Genomic DNA, 20,647 nt, shown 5'->3' with positions numbered 1-20,647 from the left:
CTAGTATTAAGTTATTTCCTAGTTTCCATAAAGAAGCAATGGAATGGTAATATGTTCTAGTTATATATCATTCCATCCATGCAGACAAGGAGAAACACGTAAACCTTTGCTACCTTCCAAGAGTGTAGATTCCATAACAAGAGTACGTTATTAATCTTTCACACTTCACTAAAGAAAGATTCCAGTCCAAAAAATAGAGTTTCAAATATTAATTGACATAATCAACTATATGAAAACATAGAGAATATAACCTTTTAATAATTTTCTATATGAAGATAGAATAATACCTTTATTTGATGAACTTCCAATAAAAATGAGCTCTCAAAAAGAAGAGCGGGAAGGAAAACAGATAGGAGAAGATTAGGATTAATATTTGCCCCTGGAAACAACCCAGTAAGCCCTATCACAGTCAGATATATCAGTTAGCATTAACTGCTAGTAGGTTAATACTTACAAAGACGGATGCCAGATCCTAATTTTCCTAAATCAATGTTTGTTCCATATTCTGAAAACAAAGTAAATTGGATAAGAATTGCATAGTGGAGGAAGGCAACCATATAAGTTAAGATGGAAAATGAGCTGTATAATACCAAATCCATTTAAGATTCCATCATAATATTGATTCAAGAATAACAGTCATACAGTGGACTACAGTGCTAAACTTGTCCACACACACTGCTTCAGTCAATACTTTCACTATAATAAAGAAAGTCATTTACATGCTCTAAACTATAAAGCAGCTTGGAAGGTTGCATGGAATACACAAAGATGACTGAAAAAGTTAAGATAGATGCATGACGTGGCTAAAATCATTCACTCAAGTGAAAGGACTCATATGGAAGCATATGTTACTTCATTAAATGAATATCAGTTTAAAAAATTATCTAGATGTTGCCATCATTATAATCGATTAAGCTATCTACATGTCCTAAAACAACTTCCGCATTGAATATACAAAGATGAAAAAATAGGATTGGATAGATTGAATAAATAGTCACTTGAATCATTAAGTGAAGTGGTGAAAAGGCTTCAATGGAAACATCGCCCCTTTTTTCTTCATCAAACTTTTTTTTTCCATTACATGAACAATCTGGTGCAAAATTACCAAGAAATTCTATCTACAAATAACATTTAACATCTCACTGTGTATCAGTAGATTTAGTTGCAAACTAGGATGGCCATTGGTCTAGAAGATCCAGAAGCTATAGGCTGTATTAATCCTTGAAATATCTACAAAAAATCAGTCTTTCCTAATAATCTATCTAAGAATGGCTATAATGAACTAAAGCAACAACAAACATAACATGAATATCAGTAAGACCACTAAAGTAGCATAATAACCTCAAAGTTTATCTTGACACTTTGAACAGATCTTCTTATGCATTAGAGAACATTGGTCAATCTCGAGACCTGAGACATACTGTGCCTGTATTCACAGTCACATCCACATACATTTCTAAATCTTCAATCAAACGGTATGCAGATCTTCTTATGCAGAAATTCTCCTCCGCCATTTAGTATCACAAAAGGTTATCAACAAATACAGTTGTAATTGCAAGGTAGTGTTGAAACATAAAAACATAGAAACACATAGGAAAGAAAGAATCAAGAGAAAAATAATGAGAAGACAATTGGTTCATTGTTGATATTTGTCATAAGCTAACAATCCTATTTATACAGATTAACTAGACAATATATATGAATACTAATATGACAAATACAATAATAGATCATCTTAACACTTATGGAAATAATAATAATTATGATATGGCTACAATGTTAAATATGTCAAATCTTTGACGATTGAAATCAATTAATTTATGATTCTCATCTTGGACCGCTATTTTTATCGTCATTACTCCCCAACAAACTTGACGGAGGGGTAGAACGTCATTACTCCTCGATTGGGAAAGGACGGTGAAGAACGATAAGAGGGAGAGTTGCTATTGTTGAGAAAAAACTGAAATTAAGAAAAACTGTTTGTGATCGCTAGAAAAAGAGCAACATTTTGTAGAAGGCTGTCGACGGCTTGAAAAGGGACAACAAGGTGTTGCTACTGCAGTTTTAAAGAAAAGAGTGGTCAGTGTTGGATGGATGTATGTGAATGGAAAAGAAGTGGAGAGGAAAGAAGTTTTGTTGTGTTTTAGTCCCACATTGAGAGTTTTAAGGTGTATTGATTGGTTTATATTGTTTCACAAGCATTGTAGTTGTGAACAAATGTATGGAGAGAGGTTTTCTCTCACCCGTGAGTGCGCACAAGGGTGCAAATCTAGGGCCTGAATTGCACTCAATCAAGTTAACTCAGGTGCAAACATGACATGCACACGTCAAATGTCGGACCGGTTTGGACAAAATTTATCCAAGTGAATGAACCAACATTTTGCCACTCGAATCCAATTTTGATACCGGCTCAAGTGCATAACTAGGGCTGTAAATGGACCAAACGTTCGTGAACAAACTTTGTATTCGGCTTGGTAAAAGCTTATTTATATTTGTTCATACAAGATCAATTAAATAAACAAGCTTCAGCAACTCGTTAAACTAAACAAATAAGTTTGAACACGTATGTGTTCGGCTCATTAAGGTTCTTGAACAACGTTTGTCAACAATATTCATGAACAACATTCGTGAATCATGTTCATTAATAAAATTTTTATCAATATGCTAAATAAACAAAAAAACACTTTTAAAATAAACAAAGTTTGAATTATCAAGCTCAATAATCAATTAAACAAGTAAAAATTTCAAACAATCAAACAAGTTTGAATTGAGAGCTCGACAACATCTAAACGAACCAAACTCAAACTAAGCTTGAATTGAAGGTTCGATAACATCTAAACGAACTAAGCTCAAGCTAAGCGCAAACCAAGCTCAAGCTCATCAAAAATAAACCAAGTCAATCTTGAACAATCATTTCAAAAGCTTGGTTCATTTTAGACTCAGTTTGGCTCGGCTCGGTTATCTTATCAAACAAGGTTAAACACCCCAAGCTTGGCTCGGCTTGCCTTGTTTACAGCCCTATGCATAAAGGATGCATTAACTGATGTTAATGGCGTATCCTAAACCTCCCAGCGTTTTGATCTGGGTGAGAAAAGGCGTTAAATGGCGATTAATTGGCCATTTAAATGTTGCATAAGGTCGGAGCTCCTATAAAAGAGGAGGCCATGATCTTGAGTGGTGTATGCAAGAAAAGTGATCTCTATCCACTTGCGTTATCCCACTGTTTTTCCTCTGTCGTGTATCCACTCGGCAGATCCACTCATGATAGTAATCGGGTACCTCTTAATTTGTCGCGACCATCAATGTTTGGTGGGGATCGTGGTTTACCATTGTATCTTGAGAAATAGATATCCAATGAATCTATTTTAAAGAAACTGCGTGAACCACATACCTCAGTATCTTATATCTCTGGTCACAATAGACATCTCTGGTCTCGGCAGACATCTCTGCAAAGGTCTCTGGTCACAACAACGTCTATGGTCACGGTAGGCATTTCTAGTCTTGACAGACATCTCTAGTTATGGCAGACATCTTTGATCATGACATACATCTCTGGTCTCGGTAGACATCTCTACCCAGGTCTCAGCCAAGCCTTCTTAGCAGCCCATCTTTCCAATTAGCTTATTCTTCCCTACTTGACAGCCTGAGATTATCAACTCATGGCATATCAACAGGAAGTTGATTTTAGTTTGTAATTTCAATTTCAGCAAATCCCTTATCTCTTACAAGCAATCTTCATTGTGAAAGATTGCCCGACGGTCTTAAAACAAAAAATTTTTCTATTGAGATGACCACGAAAATGGCTGAGATACAACAGGCTCAACACATGAAGACTCCCTCCACCCCCATTGGAAATCTCTCAATGGGAAAGGCCAGAGAAGTCCACTAGGTTGACCTTCAAGCAATGGCAGCATAAGATGCTCTTTCACCTGACCACGCTAAATCTAGCTTGGTTCTTGACGAGGAACCTCCCAAGCATGCTCAGGATGCTACTGATGTCGAGGCCATCGGGCATCAATGCACTGGAGGCATGGACTCATTCTGAGTTCTTTTGCTGAAACTGCATCCTCAACTTCTATACCGACTCGTTGTATGTTGTGTACAATATAAAAAGAACGACAAAGGAGCTGTGAAAGTCCTTGGACAAGAAGTACAAGACGGAAGATGCAAGAGCCAAAAATTCATTGTGGGACGATTCTAGACTACAAGATGATTGACTCCAAAACGATGATTCGACAAGTCCAGGAGCTTAAGGTGATTCTGCACGAGATTCACTCAAAAGGCATATCGTGCTAAGTGAAACCTTTCAGGTGGCAGCAATCATTGAGAAGTTGCATCCCGGTAGGAAGGACTTCAAGAACTACCTAAAACATAAGTGGAAGGAAATGAATGTAAAAGAACTCATTGTTAGACTTCAAATTGAGGAGGGCAATAAGAGTTCCGAGAGAAAGTTATTCTATCAGGCTACTAGCCTGTGAAACTCAAACGTGGTTGAGCACGGTCAAAACTCAAAACGGAAGAATCCTAAGTCTTCTAAGATGGGACCTAGGGGAGGTATAAGCAAAAAGTTCTATGCGAAGTGTTTTGACCGAGTCGGTCAAATCTTCGGAGTGCAGAAAGTCAAAGAAGAAGCCGGAGGTCAACCTAAATGAGCAGAAATGGATGACCTTTGTGTCGAGGTCTCCGAACTGAACATGGTGGGTTTAAATCCGCGACAATGGTGGGTCAATATCGATGCCACCAGACATATATGTTGTAATAAGGAGCTGCTCCACAACTTTTAAGAAATTAAAGATGAGAACAAACTGTTCATGAGAACTTAGCAACCTCGGACATCATAGGTCAAAGGAAAATGGTCCTGAAAATGACCTCGGGCAAGGGGTTAACACTCAACAATGTGATATATGTTTCGTAGATTAGGAAGAATCTAATGTCCAAATCATTATTAAGTAAGCATGCTTCCGTATTATTTTTTAATCAGCCAAAGTTGTTTTGTCTAAAAATAGAGCATTTTTAGGAAAGGGCTATGTAACCGATAGGCTATTCAAACTCGATGTAATGGCTATTAAGCCTAAGGTTAATAAAATTGAAAAATCTTCTGTTTATATGTTTGAGTTTTCGTGTTTTTGGCATGGTAGATTAGGACGTAAACTACGATGTGTTGTCTAGATTAATTAACATACAAAGTATACCTGCATTCCATCTTGACCCAAAATACAAGTGTGAGATTTGTGTTAATGTGAAAATAATAAGATCATCCTTTCAACATGTTGAAAGAAGCAACGAACCACTCGGCCTGATTCACACTGACATGTGTGATTCAAAAGGTACACCGACACGTAGTGGGAAATGGGAATAAGTAGTTCATCACTTTTATAGATGATAACACAAAATACTATGTATTTTCTAAAAAGTATAGATGAAAGTATAGAGAAATTTATTCTCTATAAGAATGATGTTAAACTCGGCCCATGATGATCGGTCATGGTCGGTCCCAACCTGGATAAAGGAGGGTTGCGTTAGGTTGCCAGCCAGCGTCAAACTATGACAAATATTCAATGAATGAATCCATTAAACTATTGTGCTAATGCTAGGTTGTTCTCCGGAAGGAACGCGTTGCAGGGTCCGACTGTAACGTCTCGGCAAGGACCGCTACATCTCCAGAACTCGGGTGTAGTGATAAATATGCAAGAGTTCAAGTTATAGGGTCCGACTATAACGTCTCAGCAAGAACCGCTACATCTTCATGAGAACTTGGGTGTAATGTTAAATAGGCAAAAGTTCTCACACCATAGGTTAGATAAGAACAAATATAATAGAAAAACTAATAATCTAAGATTTGAAACATGAAATATAGGAACTCTCACTAGTAAATCAATGGAGGTAGTAGATATGATGATTAGGAAAAAAATTAGTATTTTGTGTGTACAAGAGACAAAATGGATAGGTGAGAAGGCAAAGATGATAGAGAACTCGGGTTTTAAGTTATGGTACACTGGAAAGAGTAAAGCAAGAAATGGAGTGAGTATCATTGTAGATAATTTGTTAAAGGATGAAGTTGTAGGAATAGTTAGAAAAGGGGATAGAATTATAGCCCTTAAGATAATAGTGGCGAAAGAAACTATGAACATGATTAGCGTATATGCACTACAAGTAGGATTAGATGAAATTAAGGTTTTGGGACGACTTAGATGAAATATTACAAATATTCCACCAAATGAAATGATTTTAATAGAAGGTGATCTAAATGGGCATGTTGGAGTGAAAAATAAGGAATATGAGTTGTACATGGGAGTTATGGGTTTGAAGCGAGGAATGAGGAAGGAAAATCTATATTAGATTTTGCGATAGATATGACCTTATATTAGCTAATACGTTTTTTAAGAAAAGAGAAGAACACTTAGTCACATTCAAAAGTGGGAATAATAAATCGTAAATTGACTTTCTTATGGTTAGGAAAAGAAGGATAGAAAGATTTGTAAAGATTGCAAAGTCATCATTGGAGAAGCTTAACTATCCAACATAGGGTAGTAGTGTTGGATATACGCCTCAAACATAGTATCAATAAAAATATATATATATATAATTCTAGAATTAAGTGGTGGAAGTTAAAGAATGGAAGCAAAATATATTTAAGGAGAAGGTAGAAATACAAGCATTAGGTGAAATATACGATGACTCTAATACAACATGTGATAAGATGGTATCAAAGTTGAAAGCTAAGGTGTGCTCGGTTGAGTCGAAGGACGTAACCATTAAGTAAAGAATCTGTGGTGGAATGAGGAAGTAGACATGCCTATAAGTTATTGTAGGCTTGTAAGAATAAAGAAATCTTTAAAAAGTATGTAATAGCCAAGAAAAAGATTAAGTACTGAGTAAAGTCAAAAATGAAGCTTTCGAAAGCTTGAATTGACAGCTTAATATAAAAGAAGGGTAAAGGGGCATCCATAGAATAGTGAAAATGAGAGAGAGAGAGAGAAACAAGGGATTTTACCCAAATAATATAGATTAAAAATGAATCTAATAGAATACTAGTGAAGAATGAGAAAATAAAAGAGTGATAAAAGAGATATTTTCATCACCATTTTAATGAAAGTTTAAGTGACTAGCTAAGGAAATTTAAGTAGGGTTGTAGAGCATTAAACGGAATGTAAAATGGAAAAGAGGTTAGATTAGATGATATTCCAACAAAGGTATAGAAGCGCATAAGGAAGTAGAATATTAAATGACTTACGAAGTTTTTTAACTTGATATTGAAAACGAAAGAACGCTCGACCAACGGAGGATAAGATTTAGCCTTTATATGTTAATGGTATATACAAAATCAGGCAAACCATAGGCTATAAAACTCTAGGAAAGAATGATAAAAAAAAGATTAAGGAGATCAAGATGATCAAAAATTAATTTGGATTCATGCCTGAAATGTCAATAATAGAAATTATATATCTTCTTAGAAAATTAATTGAAAAGTATTGGGAAAAAAACAACACTAACATATCATATTCATTAACTTACACATCCTATTCATTAACTTAGAATAAACAAATGATAGTCCTAAAAGATTATATAGAGAATTCTAGAAAAGAAAGGTGTTACTGTATGTATATTGAAACAATTAAGGATATATATGAGGATGTAATAACAAGAGTGAAGACTCTAAATTGATTAATCGAAGCTTTTCCTATAGAGATAGGGTTGTATCAAGAATTAACTCTAAATCCATGTCTTTTTATATTTTAATAGAGGATCTCAAAACATTCAAGATAAATTATCATAGTGCATGTTGTTTGTAGATGACATTATTTTACTTGATAAGATAGTAAATGCTAAGCTCAAATTTTGATAGAAAATACTAAAAGTAAAAGTTTTTAGGCTTAGTAGAGTAAATAATATATAGAATTTAAGTTTAATAGTATTAGACATAACAAGATGATTATTAAAAAAAGAAATGATGAGTTACCATTAATTGAAAGTTTTAAGAATTTAGGATCATTTTTACAAAAGGATAGAGAAAAGATTGATAAAGATGTTTTACATAAGATATAAGTAGGATGGTTAAAATGAAGAAACGGATCAGGTGTTCTTTGTAATTGTAAGGTACCTCCAAAAATTTAAAGGAAAATTTTACAAAATGACAATAGGACCTGTTAAGTTATATAAAGTTAAATGTTGGGCTACGAATCAAGGAGTCGTAGAGATGAGGAAGTTATGGTCGATTTACGAATATACAAGAATAGATAGGCTAAGAGATAAGAATATTAAAAGTCGCAATTGCACCTATTGAAGGAAAACTCAGAAAGACACATTTAAGATGCTATGGACACACACTTAAATGGCTAATTAATATTCTAGTTAGGTAATGTGAGGTCATGACAAATATGCACATTAATTGAGAAAGAGGAAAACCAAAAAAGACTTGGTTAGCAACAATAAAACAAGATAAAAGTTATTTAAATATAGATGATGATATAATAGGAGATAGAACTCAATGACATAAAAGGATTCATACAGCCGACCCCACCTAGTGAGAAAAGACTTGGTTGTTGTTGTTGTTGTTGAACACTCATTCTTATGACACCTCATCTATTCTATCTCTATATATAATATTCTGTCTCTATCTTCTAACTTTATCTATATCTCATGAACATTCATTCATATCAACAATTGTAATCTCATCTATTCTATTTCTATCCATAATATTCTATCTCTATCTTCTAACTTTATCTCAATCTAAAAATAAGTTTAATCTCCAACACTTCTTTCTTTCTCCTTTTCGCGCATCTCTCAATTCTTCTTTCTTTCCCTTTTTATTATTCTTCTTCTTCCTTTCTTCCAACTTCTTCCTTTAGCTGAACCCTTCTCTCCTACATAAGTTAGTCGCCCCAGGCTTTTCCTTTTCCACCTACAACATTTCTTCTCTTTGTTGGACAATCTTTCACGATGAAGATTGTTTGTCGGAGATAGAGGATTTGCTGAAATTAAAATTACAAATTAAAATCAACTTCAGACTTGAGATGTCTGCCGTGACCATAGACGTTTGCTGTGACTAGAGACGTCTGCTGTGACCAGAGCCATGAATAGAGACGTGTGCAGAGATGTTTACCGTGACCAAAGATAGAAGATACCGAGGTTCGTAGTTCAAATAGTTTTCTTAAAACAGATTCGTCATCTCTAGCTATGCTTCGAGGTTATGTTGGATGTCTGTTTTCTATAATACAATAGTAAATCACGATCCCCACCAAGCATTGATAATTGCAGCGAACTAAGAGGTACCCGAATTCTATCATGAGTGAATCTACCGAGCGGATGTAGGACAGACGAAAAACAGTGGGAGAACGTAGGTGGATAGCGATCACTTTCATGCACACATCGCTCAAGATCATAACCTCCTCTTTTATAGGAGCTCCAACCTTATTCAACATTTAATTGGCTAATTAATCGCCATTTAATGCCTTTACTCACCTGGATCAAAATGCTTGGAGGTTTTAGATACACCATTAACATCAGTTATTGCATTCGTTATGCACTTGAGTAGATAGTAAAATTGGATTTGAGTAGCAAAATGTTGATTCATTCACTTGGATAAATTTGGCTCTAATCAGTCCAACATTCGTCGTACGTAGGTCGTGCTCGCACACGAGTCAACTTGGTTTAGTACAATCTGGGCCCTAGATTTGCACCCTTGCGCACCCAAGCATGAGAGAAAGCCTCTCCCCATACATTTGTTTACAACTGCAATGCTTGTGAAACAATATAAACCAACCAATACACTTTGAAACTCCTAATGTAGGACTAAAGTCCCATTCCCAATGTGAATGGAGCGTCTTTCCTCTCTTCTTTTCCATTCACGTATATCCAATAATCCCCCAAATAGACATAGGGTATGTGATAACATTCAACAGTTGAGTCTTATATAGGACAAGTAGTTTTTACCCTTTGAACCTTCCCTTGTAAAGATTTGTTTGCTACAGTAGACACGATGTCCTTGAAATGGTGTACCATCTATGTAAGTATTGACATATTTCACCCAAGACTCTCTCTGATACAATTTAGTTCATTCTAGGCCATGAACACGCCTAGTTTTGTGAGAAGTTCTAAGAATTGTGCCTCTAATTTTCTTCGAAACGACTCCACTTCTTTTTCACATGAGTGATCTCTTAAGAGTAAAGTCGTATGTTTAACTTCCATCTTTTTATTAGGTAGTTCTGTTTGTATTAGCCCTAGTATCAATTATGAGATGATTGTAAAGAACTTATTTTGTATCATATATCATTATTAATAAAAGGCAAAGTTGATTATTATATTTATTTCAGTTCAGTGCCAATTGAATAAGTATAATAATGTCCTTGGGTAGTAGGTTCAATTGATAATGAGATATTGTAGAGAACACTACTCTTAACTATTCCTACTCGAGCATTAATATACAAGGACAATATTAATGCGTTGAGACTAGCATGTAGGTCAACGGATGACTTGATCTCACAAGTCATGGATATGAGATATCAGGTTGACACATGAGTTTATATTAGAGAATATATAAACATTCTCATGTGACTATTGGTATGAATAGTCCTTAGACCTGAAGTCACTACAGTTCTCTACATAAGAAGTTGTGTACTTTGGTATCGGCAAACGTCACCTGTAACAAGGTGGACAATAAATTCAATTACTGGGTATGCAATGAATTGTTTGGAGGGATGTGAGTGATGTAGATGGGATCTATCCCGTCCATATGACGGAAGCGATATCTGTGGGCCCCTTGATTAGTAGGATACAAAGAAAGCATGATTATGCTCAAATGAGTCAATATGAGATATTGAGCTTATTAGATTGAGTGTGTCTACTTAGAGATCAAGAAACACAAAGGTTGATAAGAGGATGACACGGTCTATGCCTCATTGATCAATCTAGATATCAAGGATAGAGGGACCAAGTCATACAAGATAATAGTCACGGACAGGTTAGGTCGAATCTCGACTTTCTCGTCACTTGAGTAGCAATGATGCCTTGCTGGATGCCACTCATTGCTTATGTATCTAAATGTTGATTTGGGTACATTGCCAACGTTACAAGAACCTATTGGGTCACACACAAAGAACGAGTAGATTTGGAGATGGGTTCATATGATGAATCATTGGATTAAGTCTAATCAATCGATTTATCGAGTTGACTCAATCGATCTAGTTATCGATCAAGTCCAATTCAAATTAGACTTGAGGAAGTCAATTCAAATTAATAAAATAGTGATTCATTGAATTTGAATTGCATGAGAATTAATTAAGACTCAATCAATTGACTGAGTTAGACTTCAGTGAGTTGACTCGAGTTGACTCATGAGTTATATTGTTAGACTTACGAGGATAACGAAGACATTCATTGAATTTTCGAAATTCAATGAATCATTATATTCAATTTTCGAAATTGAATGAAAAAATGAGGAGTTTCAAAATGACTCTTAATAGAGAGTGAATACTCATTAAGGCTCATTAATGGAATTAATGACATTAAGTGTTTTCATTGGATGAAAAATACTTAAGTCATTTTACTCTCAGTTGTCTTACTTTTTCATGATCCTTCCTCTTCTTCTTCCTCTCTTGGCCGAAATCACTCTTGGTTGCTAGCACAACCATAAGTGTTTTCTTCTCCATTTTTGTGAGTTTGTGAGACAAATGGAGGAACACTTGTTCGTGTGGATACCGAAAGAGGCATAAACGCTTGATCGTGCTCAGATCCGAGCTGTCGGGAGATCGTGTGCACGCTCCAAAGATATACTCTATCATGTTCTTAGATATAAACTTAGTATATAATTTTGTTTCCCTTCGCATGGATCTTCTGGAGGAAATAGGTTTTTCCGTTGCGCGTTTGCGTGTTTAGCAACCTATTTCCTTACAAGTTCCCCTACTTAGTTGGTATAGTTAGGTTATCCTATTGAACCTAGTTCTTGTGATTTCTAGCATACACAGGTTGGGTTTCCTTTATACCATTAGTTTTTATCGGCATTAAGTCTATCTCTCGTGATGAGCTTGCAACTAATTCTCGATTTAACTATTTGGTTAGTGGATCCACTAGGTTATCCTTTAACTTCACAAGTGATAACACTCGTTGAGAGTAATTGTCTAATGGTATTATGTCTACGATGTATATGTCTAGACTTACCATTATACATTTGGCTCTGTGCTTAACTAATTGCTGTTTGACTATCGGAATGTATGTAAATTGACAACATATGTTTTGGCCATTAAGGAACATCTTCTAAGATTGCTGTAGTCTTTTAGCCTTTTCACTACATTTGTTAAGAGCTACAATCAGATTTTACGATGGATCTGGTTATTATGGTTTACTTAGAAGATTTCCATGAAATAAATACACCTCTAAAAGTTATCCAGTTCGCATCACTGTATCCTTCGATCACAGCAGGATATATCGTATAATGCAAGTCATATACACAAGTATACCTTAAATACCTTAATACTTTTGTTATCCCTTTCCAGTGCTCAACACCGGGATTAGTCGTGTATCTACTCAATTTACTTACTACGTAGGCTAAGTCTGGTTGTGCACAACTCATTAAGTACATCAGACTGTCAATCATTCGAGAGTACTTTATCTAAGATATTTTTTCTTTGATTCTTCGATAGATGTTGACTCATATTTATTGGCATTCATGCCAATGTAGTATCATTTTTGGTGAATTTCTTAATAATCTTATCCACGCAATGAGATTGACTAAGAATAAGTCCTTTTAAGAATTTTGATTCCTATAATCATATCAGCTAGGCCTATGTCTTTCATATCAAATCTTGAGTTCAACATATTTTTAGTGGATTTGATTATCTTATCATTACTCTCAATGATAAGTATATCATCTACATATAGGCACAAAAAGACATAATCATTCTATGTGATTTTATGTAGACACATTTATCATATTTATTAATTTTAAATCCACTTTTCTTCATGACATTATCAACTTTTTTATATTACTGCTTTGGTGCATGTTTCAAGTCGTATAACGACTTCACCAATCTATAAACCTTGTTTTTTTCCCTGGCATAGAAAACCCTTCAGGTTGTTCTATATAGATTTCCTCTTCTAAATCCTTATTTTAAAAGACCGTCTTTCCATCCATCTGATATATTTCTAGATTTCATAGAGCGACTATAGTCAACAATATTCTAATTAAAATTATTCTCAACACTGGAGAATACGTATAAAAGTAATCAAGGTTTTTTCATTATTGGTAACCTTTAATTACCAATCTAGCCTTGTACTTATCAATTGTGCTATCTGATTTCATTTTTTTCTTGAAGATCCACTTGCAACCTAGTGATTTACTTCCCGGAAGAAGAACACAAGTTCCCAAGTGTGATTTTATAAGATATAATTTATCTCAGATGCATTTACTTCTTCAAGTGAGGTCTATTAGAAAAGGTTACTGCTTCTTAGTAACTTTGGGACTCACTTTCTAATATAAAAGTGATAAAATCTATTTCGTAGGATTTTTCCACTCGAACTCTTTTACTTCGTTTAAGCTCAACCTCAGTTTATCATCTTCATCTCCTCTTGTTTTTCAAATGTCTGTTTTCAGAATTTGGTTCTGTTGGTGCAATCGACCTCCAAGGTTTTAATGTCAGACAAATATGTTTAAGTAAGAATGTTTAAGTATGGAGCTTGATCTAGGGAAGTCCTAGTTGTAGGCGAGCAAGGGATAGTCTAGTTGCAAAAGGAGAGAAATCTCGGTATATCGTGGAAGGTGGATAGTGCGAGGACTTGATCCTGGGGTAATTAACACCGAGTCCTAGTTGTATGCTAGGTAAGGGAAATTTCGGTATATCGTGGATGCCAGGTGGATAGGTCTGGAGGACTTGATCCCTGGGTAGTTGAATACTGAGTCCTAGTTGTATGCTAGGTAAGGGAAATCTCGGTATATCATGGAAGCTGTGGATAGTGCGAGGACACGATCTCCGGTAGCCGAACACTGAGTCTTTGTGAGTGAAGCCGTATGGAAAATCCTAGGGTGTAACCTTAAGTAACGAGAAGTCTTGAGGAGTGAACTTGCAAGGTTGATCGGATGATTTTCCGATCGGCCGGACCAAATGGATCTCTCAGAATTTAGGTTTAGGTTTACCGTTGTTTTCTGTATATTATTGTCACTAACATAATATTAGAAAAGTCTTAGTGGATCGACGATCGGACATGTAGGAGTAAAGTCCAAACGGTCTTGAGGACCGTGTTTGGTAGGTAAGTTGAGGTAAGCAACCGGAGGAGTGATGAGGTTGAGTTCCCAAAGGAACAACCTAAGGTCGCGATCCAAGTGAAGAAACCGTAGGTTTTCGAGTTGAGATCAAGACAGATTCTGTCTTATATTATTACTCACGATTTTATATTATCGCTAATCTCGCTTTGCAGGATTATTGTCTAACTTCGTGTTGCGGGTTTCGGACGGCCGATCAACGTGGATCGATCAACCAAGATGACTCAACGAGATCGGTTTATCGGAACGATCGACGCAGGAAATTGAGCGATCGGTCGGCCAACGCGAGGATCGGTCGACCAACCATTAATATTAAAGGCGCAGTAAATAGATCACGACAAATCTCGACGAACAAAGACGTTCGGTCGACCGAACAGAGGGATCGGTCGATCGAAGTAAAGGCCAATGCAAAAGATCGAGCCAACGTCGCGAGAGGTGAGGAAGGAAGGAGGGTTCGGCCGACGTCGGTCGACCGAACAACAATGGTACTTATAAAAGGAGCTTGAGGTCTGAGGCTCGGTAACACTTCTCTGATCGACTCAAGTTCTGTTCTGCAAGCAAACCATGCTACAAGCCCTCATCAGCTCAGCAAGCCACACTATCCGGAAGTGCCGACCAAAGCTTCAACTGCATTTACTTGTCGGTATATTTTTATATAAGCTTGCATTGTAATTCATTTAAGCAAGATAGTAGGGTTGTTACTATCTTGCTTATTTGTACGATCTGCTTCTTTTCGTGGATCTCAGAAAGAAGAGCTTTAGTGCTTTGCCCATTGGTGCGGTCAAGGACCGCGAGCCTTCGAGTAGAAGTCGAGCTAGGCTCCGAATGAAGTAAAAGACCTTGTCCCTTCTCTTATTTTCGCTGCACGACTTTGGTTTCAAAAGGTTAAAGAAAAAAATAGTTTTAAACGCGCGATATTCAACCCCCCCCCTCTATCGCTCCAAACGATCTATCAGGTTCCTCGGATCTTATACGGAAACACATGCTCAATGAACGACGCACTTCTCGATTCTATTATCGAGTTCTTGTGCATATTCGGAATTTATGACTCATATTTAAAAAATTCAATATCTACTGACTGCTGTTATGTGCATATACAATAAATATGCAATCAACAATTTTTTATCTTATTTTAATCCTTTTCAGATCAGGCATGAAAATTTTGGCAAAATATCTCCACATTCACAAATATTTGTAGGATAGTTATCTTCCATTTCATAACTCATAAGGGCTTTTATCTATTTTCTTTTGGGGCACCTTATTTAAAAGGTAATTTGATTTTAACATAACTTCCCTCTACAAGAACTCTGGCAGTTCATATCTTAATAGAAGAGCATTCATCATTTCTTCTAGAGTGCAATTCTTTCGCTAAGCAACTTCATTTTGTTGAGTTGTATAAGAAGTTGTTGTTTTGTATCTAATCTCATGTTTAACACACAACTCAATGAATGGTGAAACGTATTCATTGCCTTGGTCACTTTGAATAAGCTTAATTTTTTTATTAAGGTGATTTTCAACCTCATTCTTATTCAACAACAACAACCAAGCCTTTTCCCACTAGGTGGGGTCGGCTGTATGAATCCTTTTACGTCATTGAGCTCTATCTCCTATTATATCATCATCTATATTTAAATAAATTTTATCTTGTTTTATTGTTGCTAACCAAGTCTTTTTTGGTCTTTCTCTTCCTCGTTTGATATGCATGTTTATCATAGTTTCACATCGCCTAACTGCAGGTCTAAGTACATGTCCGTACCATCTTAAACGTGTCTCTCAGAGTTTGTCCTCAATAGATGCAACTCCGACTTTCTCTCTAATGCTCTCATTCCTTATTTTGTCCATCTTCATATGTCCACACATCTATCTTAACATCCTCATCAATGCAACTCTCATCTTATGCTCATGTGCTCGAATCATAGTCTAACATTCAGCTCCATATAACATAGCAGGTCTAACAGCGGTTTTATAGAACTTACCTTTAAGTTTAAGAGGTACTTTACGGACACATAAAACACCCGACGCTCCCCTCCATTTCACCCATCCTGCTTGTATTCTATGTAAGACGTCTCTCTCAATCTTTTTTAAAAAATGATAAAATTATCTCTTTCACCAGTTCTTTATCTTCTCATCTTTTACCAATACATATTAGATTCATCTTTATTGCAACTAAATCTAATATGCTTATTTCTCTCTCTCGCGTTAGCTATTGTATAAACATCTCTTTCTCCTTTTGTTAAGCTGTTGAAATAAGTATTCAAATGTTTCATCTATGGATTCGCTGCTTTCGTAGCTAGTGTTAAAGTTTAGTTTGATCCAAAAGATAATTTATAGACTATCTTTATTCCCTTCAAATTCTTACTCTTTGTTATTCACTACTAATTCTTTACACTAATATACGTATCCTTACACCTTGATATACGTTTAACACTTTTTCTAAAATTTGACTCCATCTAATCCCATGTCATAAATTTTTTCTAAGTCGATGAATATTATATGTAACTCTTATTTTTCAATTAATTGTTCAGGAGATGTATAGCTTCTATCGTCGACCTTTCGCGTATGAACCCAAATTGATTTCGGTCACTTGGTTTCATTTCTTAATTTTTTTCATTACTTTTTTTCATGACTCATTAGTTTAATACCCTATAGTTCGCAGAATTTTGTATGTCTCCTTTATTCTTATATAAGGGAACTAAGATACTTATCCTCCGTTGAATTTTTTCGCTTTCAATATCATGTTAAATAATTTTGTAAGTCATTCAATAATTTGTTTCCCTAAGCATTTTCATACCTATTAGAATATCATTCGGTCAAGCCATTTTTTTTTCCATCAATCTCATTTAAAATTTGTTTTACTCTTTGAATTCTACGATAAAAATTAAAATTTCTATGCTCATTTGACCTAATTAAATTACCTAAGTTATGTTGGTCACCTAAACCTTCATTAAAAAGTTGATGAAAATATCTCTTCCACCGCTCTTTTATTTCTCCATCATTTACTAATACCCTATTACATTCATCTTTAATACATTTTATTTGGCTAAGATCTCTTGTTTTCCTTTCTCTCACTTTAGCTATTCTATAAATATCTCTTTCCCCTTCTTTTATATCCAATTTTCGATATAACCGTTCAAAAGTTTCATTTTTTGCTTCACTCACTACTTAATTAGTTTCTTTCTTCGCTATTGTATATTTTTTTAAATTTTCCTCGTTCTTAGAAATATATAATTCCTTATAAGCTATTAGTTTTTCCTTCACTTTCTCTTGTACTTTAATTCCTTATAAGCTATTCGTTTTTTCTTCACTTTCTTTTGTACTTTCTCATTCCACCACCAAGATTCTTTACTTAGTGGAGGATGCCCCTTTGACTCACCGAGTACACTCTTAGCTACTATTTTCAACTTTGATATCATCTTATCCCATGTTGTATTAGAGTCATCGTATATTTCACCTAATGCTTGTACTTCTACTTTCTCCAAGGATGACTTTGTAATCTTTACAAATCTTTCTATCCTTCTTCCTAACCATAAGAAAGTCAATTTGCGATTTATTATTCCCACTTTTGAATGTGACTAAGTGTTCTTCTCTTTTCTTAAAAAACGTATTAGCTAATATAAGTTCATATGCTATCGCAAAATCTAATATAGTTTTCCCTTTCTCATCCTCGTTCCAAACCCATAACTCCCATGTACTCTCTCATATTCCTCATTTTTCACTCCGACATGCCCATTTAGATTACCTCCTATTAAAATCATTTCATTTGGTGGAATATTTTGTAATATTTCATCTAAGTCCTCCCAAAACCTTGATTTGGTAGTTTCATCTAATCCTACTTGTGGCGCATATACGCTAATTATGTTCATAGTTTTTTTCGCCACTATTATCTTAAGGGCTATAGTTCTATCCCCTTTTCTAACTACTTCTACAACTTCATCGTTTAACAAATTATCTACAATGATACTCACTCCATTTCTTGCTTTACTCTTTCCAGTGTAGCATAACTTAAAACCCGAGTTTTCTATCATCTTTGCCTTCTCACCTATCCATTTTGTCTTGTACACACAAAATACTAATTTTTCTCCTAATCATCATATCTACTACCTCCATTGATTTACCAGTGAGAGTTCCTATATTCCATATTCCAAATCTTAGATTATTAGTTTTTCTATCATATTTGTTCTTATCTAACCTATGGTATGAGAACTTTTGTTTATTTAACACTACACCCAAGTTCTCATGGAGATGTAGCGGTCCTTGCTGAGACGTTACAGTCGGACCCTGTAACGCGAACTCTTGCATATTCATCACTACATCCGAGTTCTGGAGATGTAGCGGTCCTTGCCGAGACGTTACAGTCAGACCCTGCAACGCGTTCCTTCCGAGGAACAACCTAGCATTAGCACAATAGTTTAATGGATTCATTTATTGAATATTTGTCATAGTTTGACACTGGCTGACAACCTAACGCAACCCTCCTCCTTTATTCGGGCTTGCGACCGACCATGACCGGTCATCATGGGCGGAGTTTAAGAATAAGTGTTCGTGATAAAAAAATAAAATTGTCTAGATTCAATATTTTTGAGATTACTGGTTATCCAATAAGACTATAAATATGTTACTTTTCAATAAATAAAAATGAATGGAGTTAACATTTATTTTCTTATTTTCCTCTTCGACGTAAAGTCCATTTCTTCTCCCATAATTCTTTTTCCAACAATAAGGTTTTCTTGTTGTCACCGGAGGAGCTTCGGAGGAAAGCTGCTGAGGAAAGGAGAGGAGTCGTGGCCTGTTGCTGGAAAAGAAAACAGCTAGCCTTGGACCTCAGCTAACCTGTTGCTGGAAATAAAAGAGGAAGGCTGCCGGGACAGAGAAAAACTACTGGTGTTGTCCGGAAGATCAAGCAATGTCGGAAGAAAGAACGGTGGAAGAGAGGAAACAAGGAAAGAATGCTTGCTGCCGTGGGCTGAAAAAACTCAGAAGAAGCTTGTTGTTCTTGAAATTAAGGGGAAAAGGAAAGGGAGTTCACGAAAGGGCAGATGATGTAGGCAGCAAAAATACTTCTTTAGATGGTTAGCGAAAGGAAAATTGCTGCTGTGGAGGAGGGATCGAAGGTTGTTTCCGTTGATGAGCAGAGAACCGATGGTGGAGGCGGCGGAGACGCCGACGGAGGTGGCGGCGGTGGCGCCTGGCATATGGGACTGGCGCAAGGATACCGCTGCTGGCTAGCTGGCAGGTTGAAGAATTAATTGGAGAAAAAAAATATAATTAAAAAAATATTTAAAACAAAAAAAGGACAAAGTTCACGTGTAAACAACTAGAAAAGAAAGAATATAAAAAACAACGAGAAGATAATTATTTCGTTGATATTTGTCATAAATTAACAAATCTAATTATATATATTAACTAGATGATATATAAACAGAATAATTATGCCAAATACAATGACAAAGAAAGTGAGACGAACCGATGGATCCAAGGCCGATGCCGAGGATGAGCAGCGCGACAGTGTAGGGGACGCGCGTCCCATTCAGTAGATGCCTCGATGCTATTCCGAGCAAGAGCGATATCCCGAAAAAGATCACGGCGTCATCCGGCGACGGGCCCTCGTTCTGATTGAGATTCCCGGAGTCGCGGGGAGCAGGAGCCTCCGCGACCGCCGCCATTCTCCACCTTCCTTGACCTCGGCAAGCCAGCGCCGCCACCTCCAAATCCAAAACCTCGCCGAGAGATCGCCACCCCCGGCCCGACGAGGAGAAGAGGACAGTGAGATCTCGCAGCTCCCTCCCCGCCCTCCTCCTTCTATTTGTCAGATCCAAAGAGCACAGTGAGATTTCGCAGCTCCCTCCCCGCCCTCCTTCTATTTGTCAGATCCAAAGAGTTTTGGGTGCAGAAGAATAAAGAGAGGCCAAGAAAACAAAAAAGAAAAAACGACAATTTACTAAAAGGATGGATTAGCTTTTAGTAATTAACTAAAGAAAGAGATTTGATTACGTTTTCGTAAAGAGAGAAGGAAATCTAGGAGTAATTATCCAGAGGGATGAATAGAGGGATGAATAAAAAATAAATAATTAAGCTGTGTAAGAAGCCTAGTATCTTTTAATTATATATTTTATTTTTAAAAAAAAATTATAAATTCATCATAATATGATAATATGAATGAATAAAAAGATTATATATATTGATGCACACTTTTATAATTATCAAATTGTAATATATCTTTTAGTCCATTTATAAAATCAGATGCTCCTTTTTAGTAAATTGACGAATAAAAAGTAGTCAGGTCCCACCTAAGAGACGACAAAATAGAATAAGCAAACAACAGTTATCGTTTGTCTGACTGATAATGTTTAATTTTAATTAGTAAGGAATCATTAATAATACTCAGTATTTTAG

The 20,647-nt window shown here is 35.9% G+C and overlaps 2 protein-coding genes across 4 annotated transcripts in view; both read right to left on the bottom strand.

Annotated features, from left to right (window-relative positions):
* The window catches only part of LOC121971879 (sodium/hydrogen exchanger 8-like), a 163,312-nt gene extending 161,886 nt beyond the window's left edge, over nt 1–1,426 (bottom strand). The window contains exon 1 of the mRNA XM_042523369.1: nt 1,342–1,426. The gene's annotated coding sequence lies outside the window, so the exon portion shown is untranslated. The remainder of the gene's footprint in view (nt 1–1,341) is intronic.
* LOC121971880 (sodium/hydrogen exchanger 8-like) overlaps nt 1–20,120 on the bottom strand; it is a 121,868-nt gene extending 101,748 nt beyond the window's left edge. The window contains exons 1-3 of one of the 3 annotated variants that reach the window (XM_042523373.1): nt 19,719–20,120; nt 455–505; nt 288–379 (exon numbers count right to left, since the gene is read on the bottom strand). In XM_042523373.1, the coding sequence (XP_042379307.1) occupies nt 288–379; nt 455–505; nt 19,719–19,917 (342 nt within the window). In that variant the 5' untranslated portion in view covers nt 19,918–20,120. The remainder of the gene's footprint in view (nt 1–287; nt 380–454; nt 506–19,718) is intronic. The other 2 variants (XM_042523370.1, XM_042523372.1) reach the window with 2 other exon arrangements.
* Between the last annotated feature and the right edge of the window lie 527 nt (nt 20,121–20,647).

This window comes from Zingiber officinale, chromosome 4A (assembly GCF_018446385.1).
Source record: "Zingiber officinale cultivar Zhangliang chromosome 4A, Zo_v1.1, whole genome shotgun sequence".
Classification (NCBI taxonomy): Eukaryota; Viridiplantae; Streptophyta; class Magnoliopsida; order Zingiberales; family Zingiberaceae; genus Zingiber; species Zingiber officinale.
The sequence above is the reverse complement of the archived record's forward strand: the minus strand, read 5'-3'. Positions and strand labels throughout refer to the sequence as shown.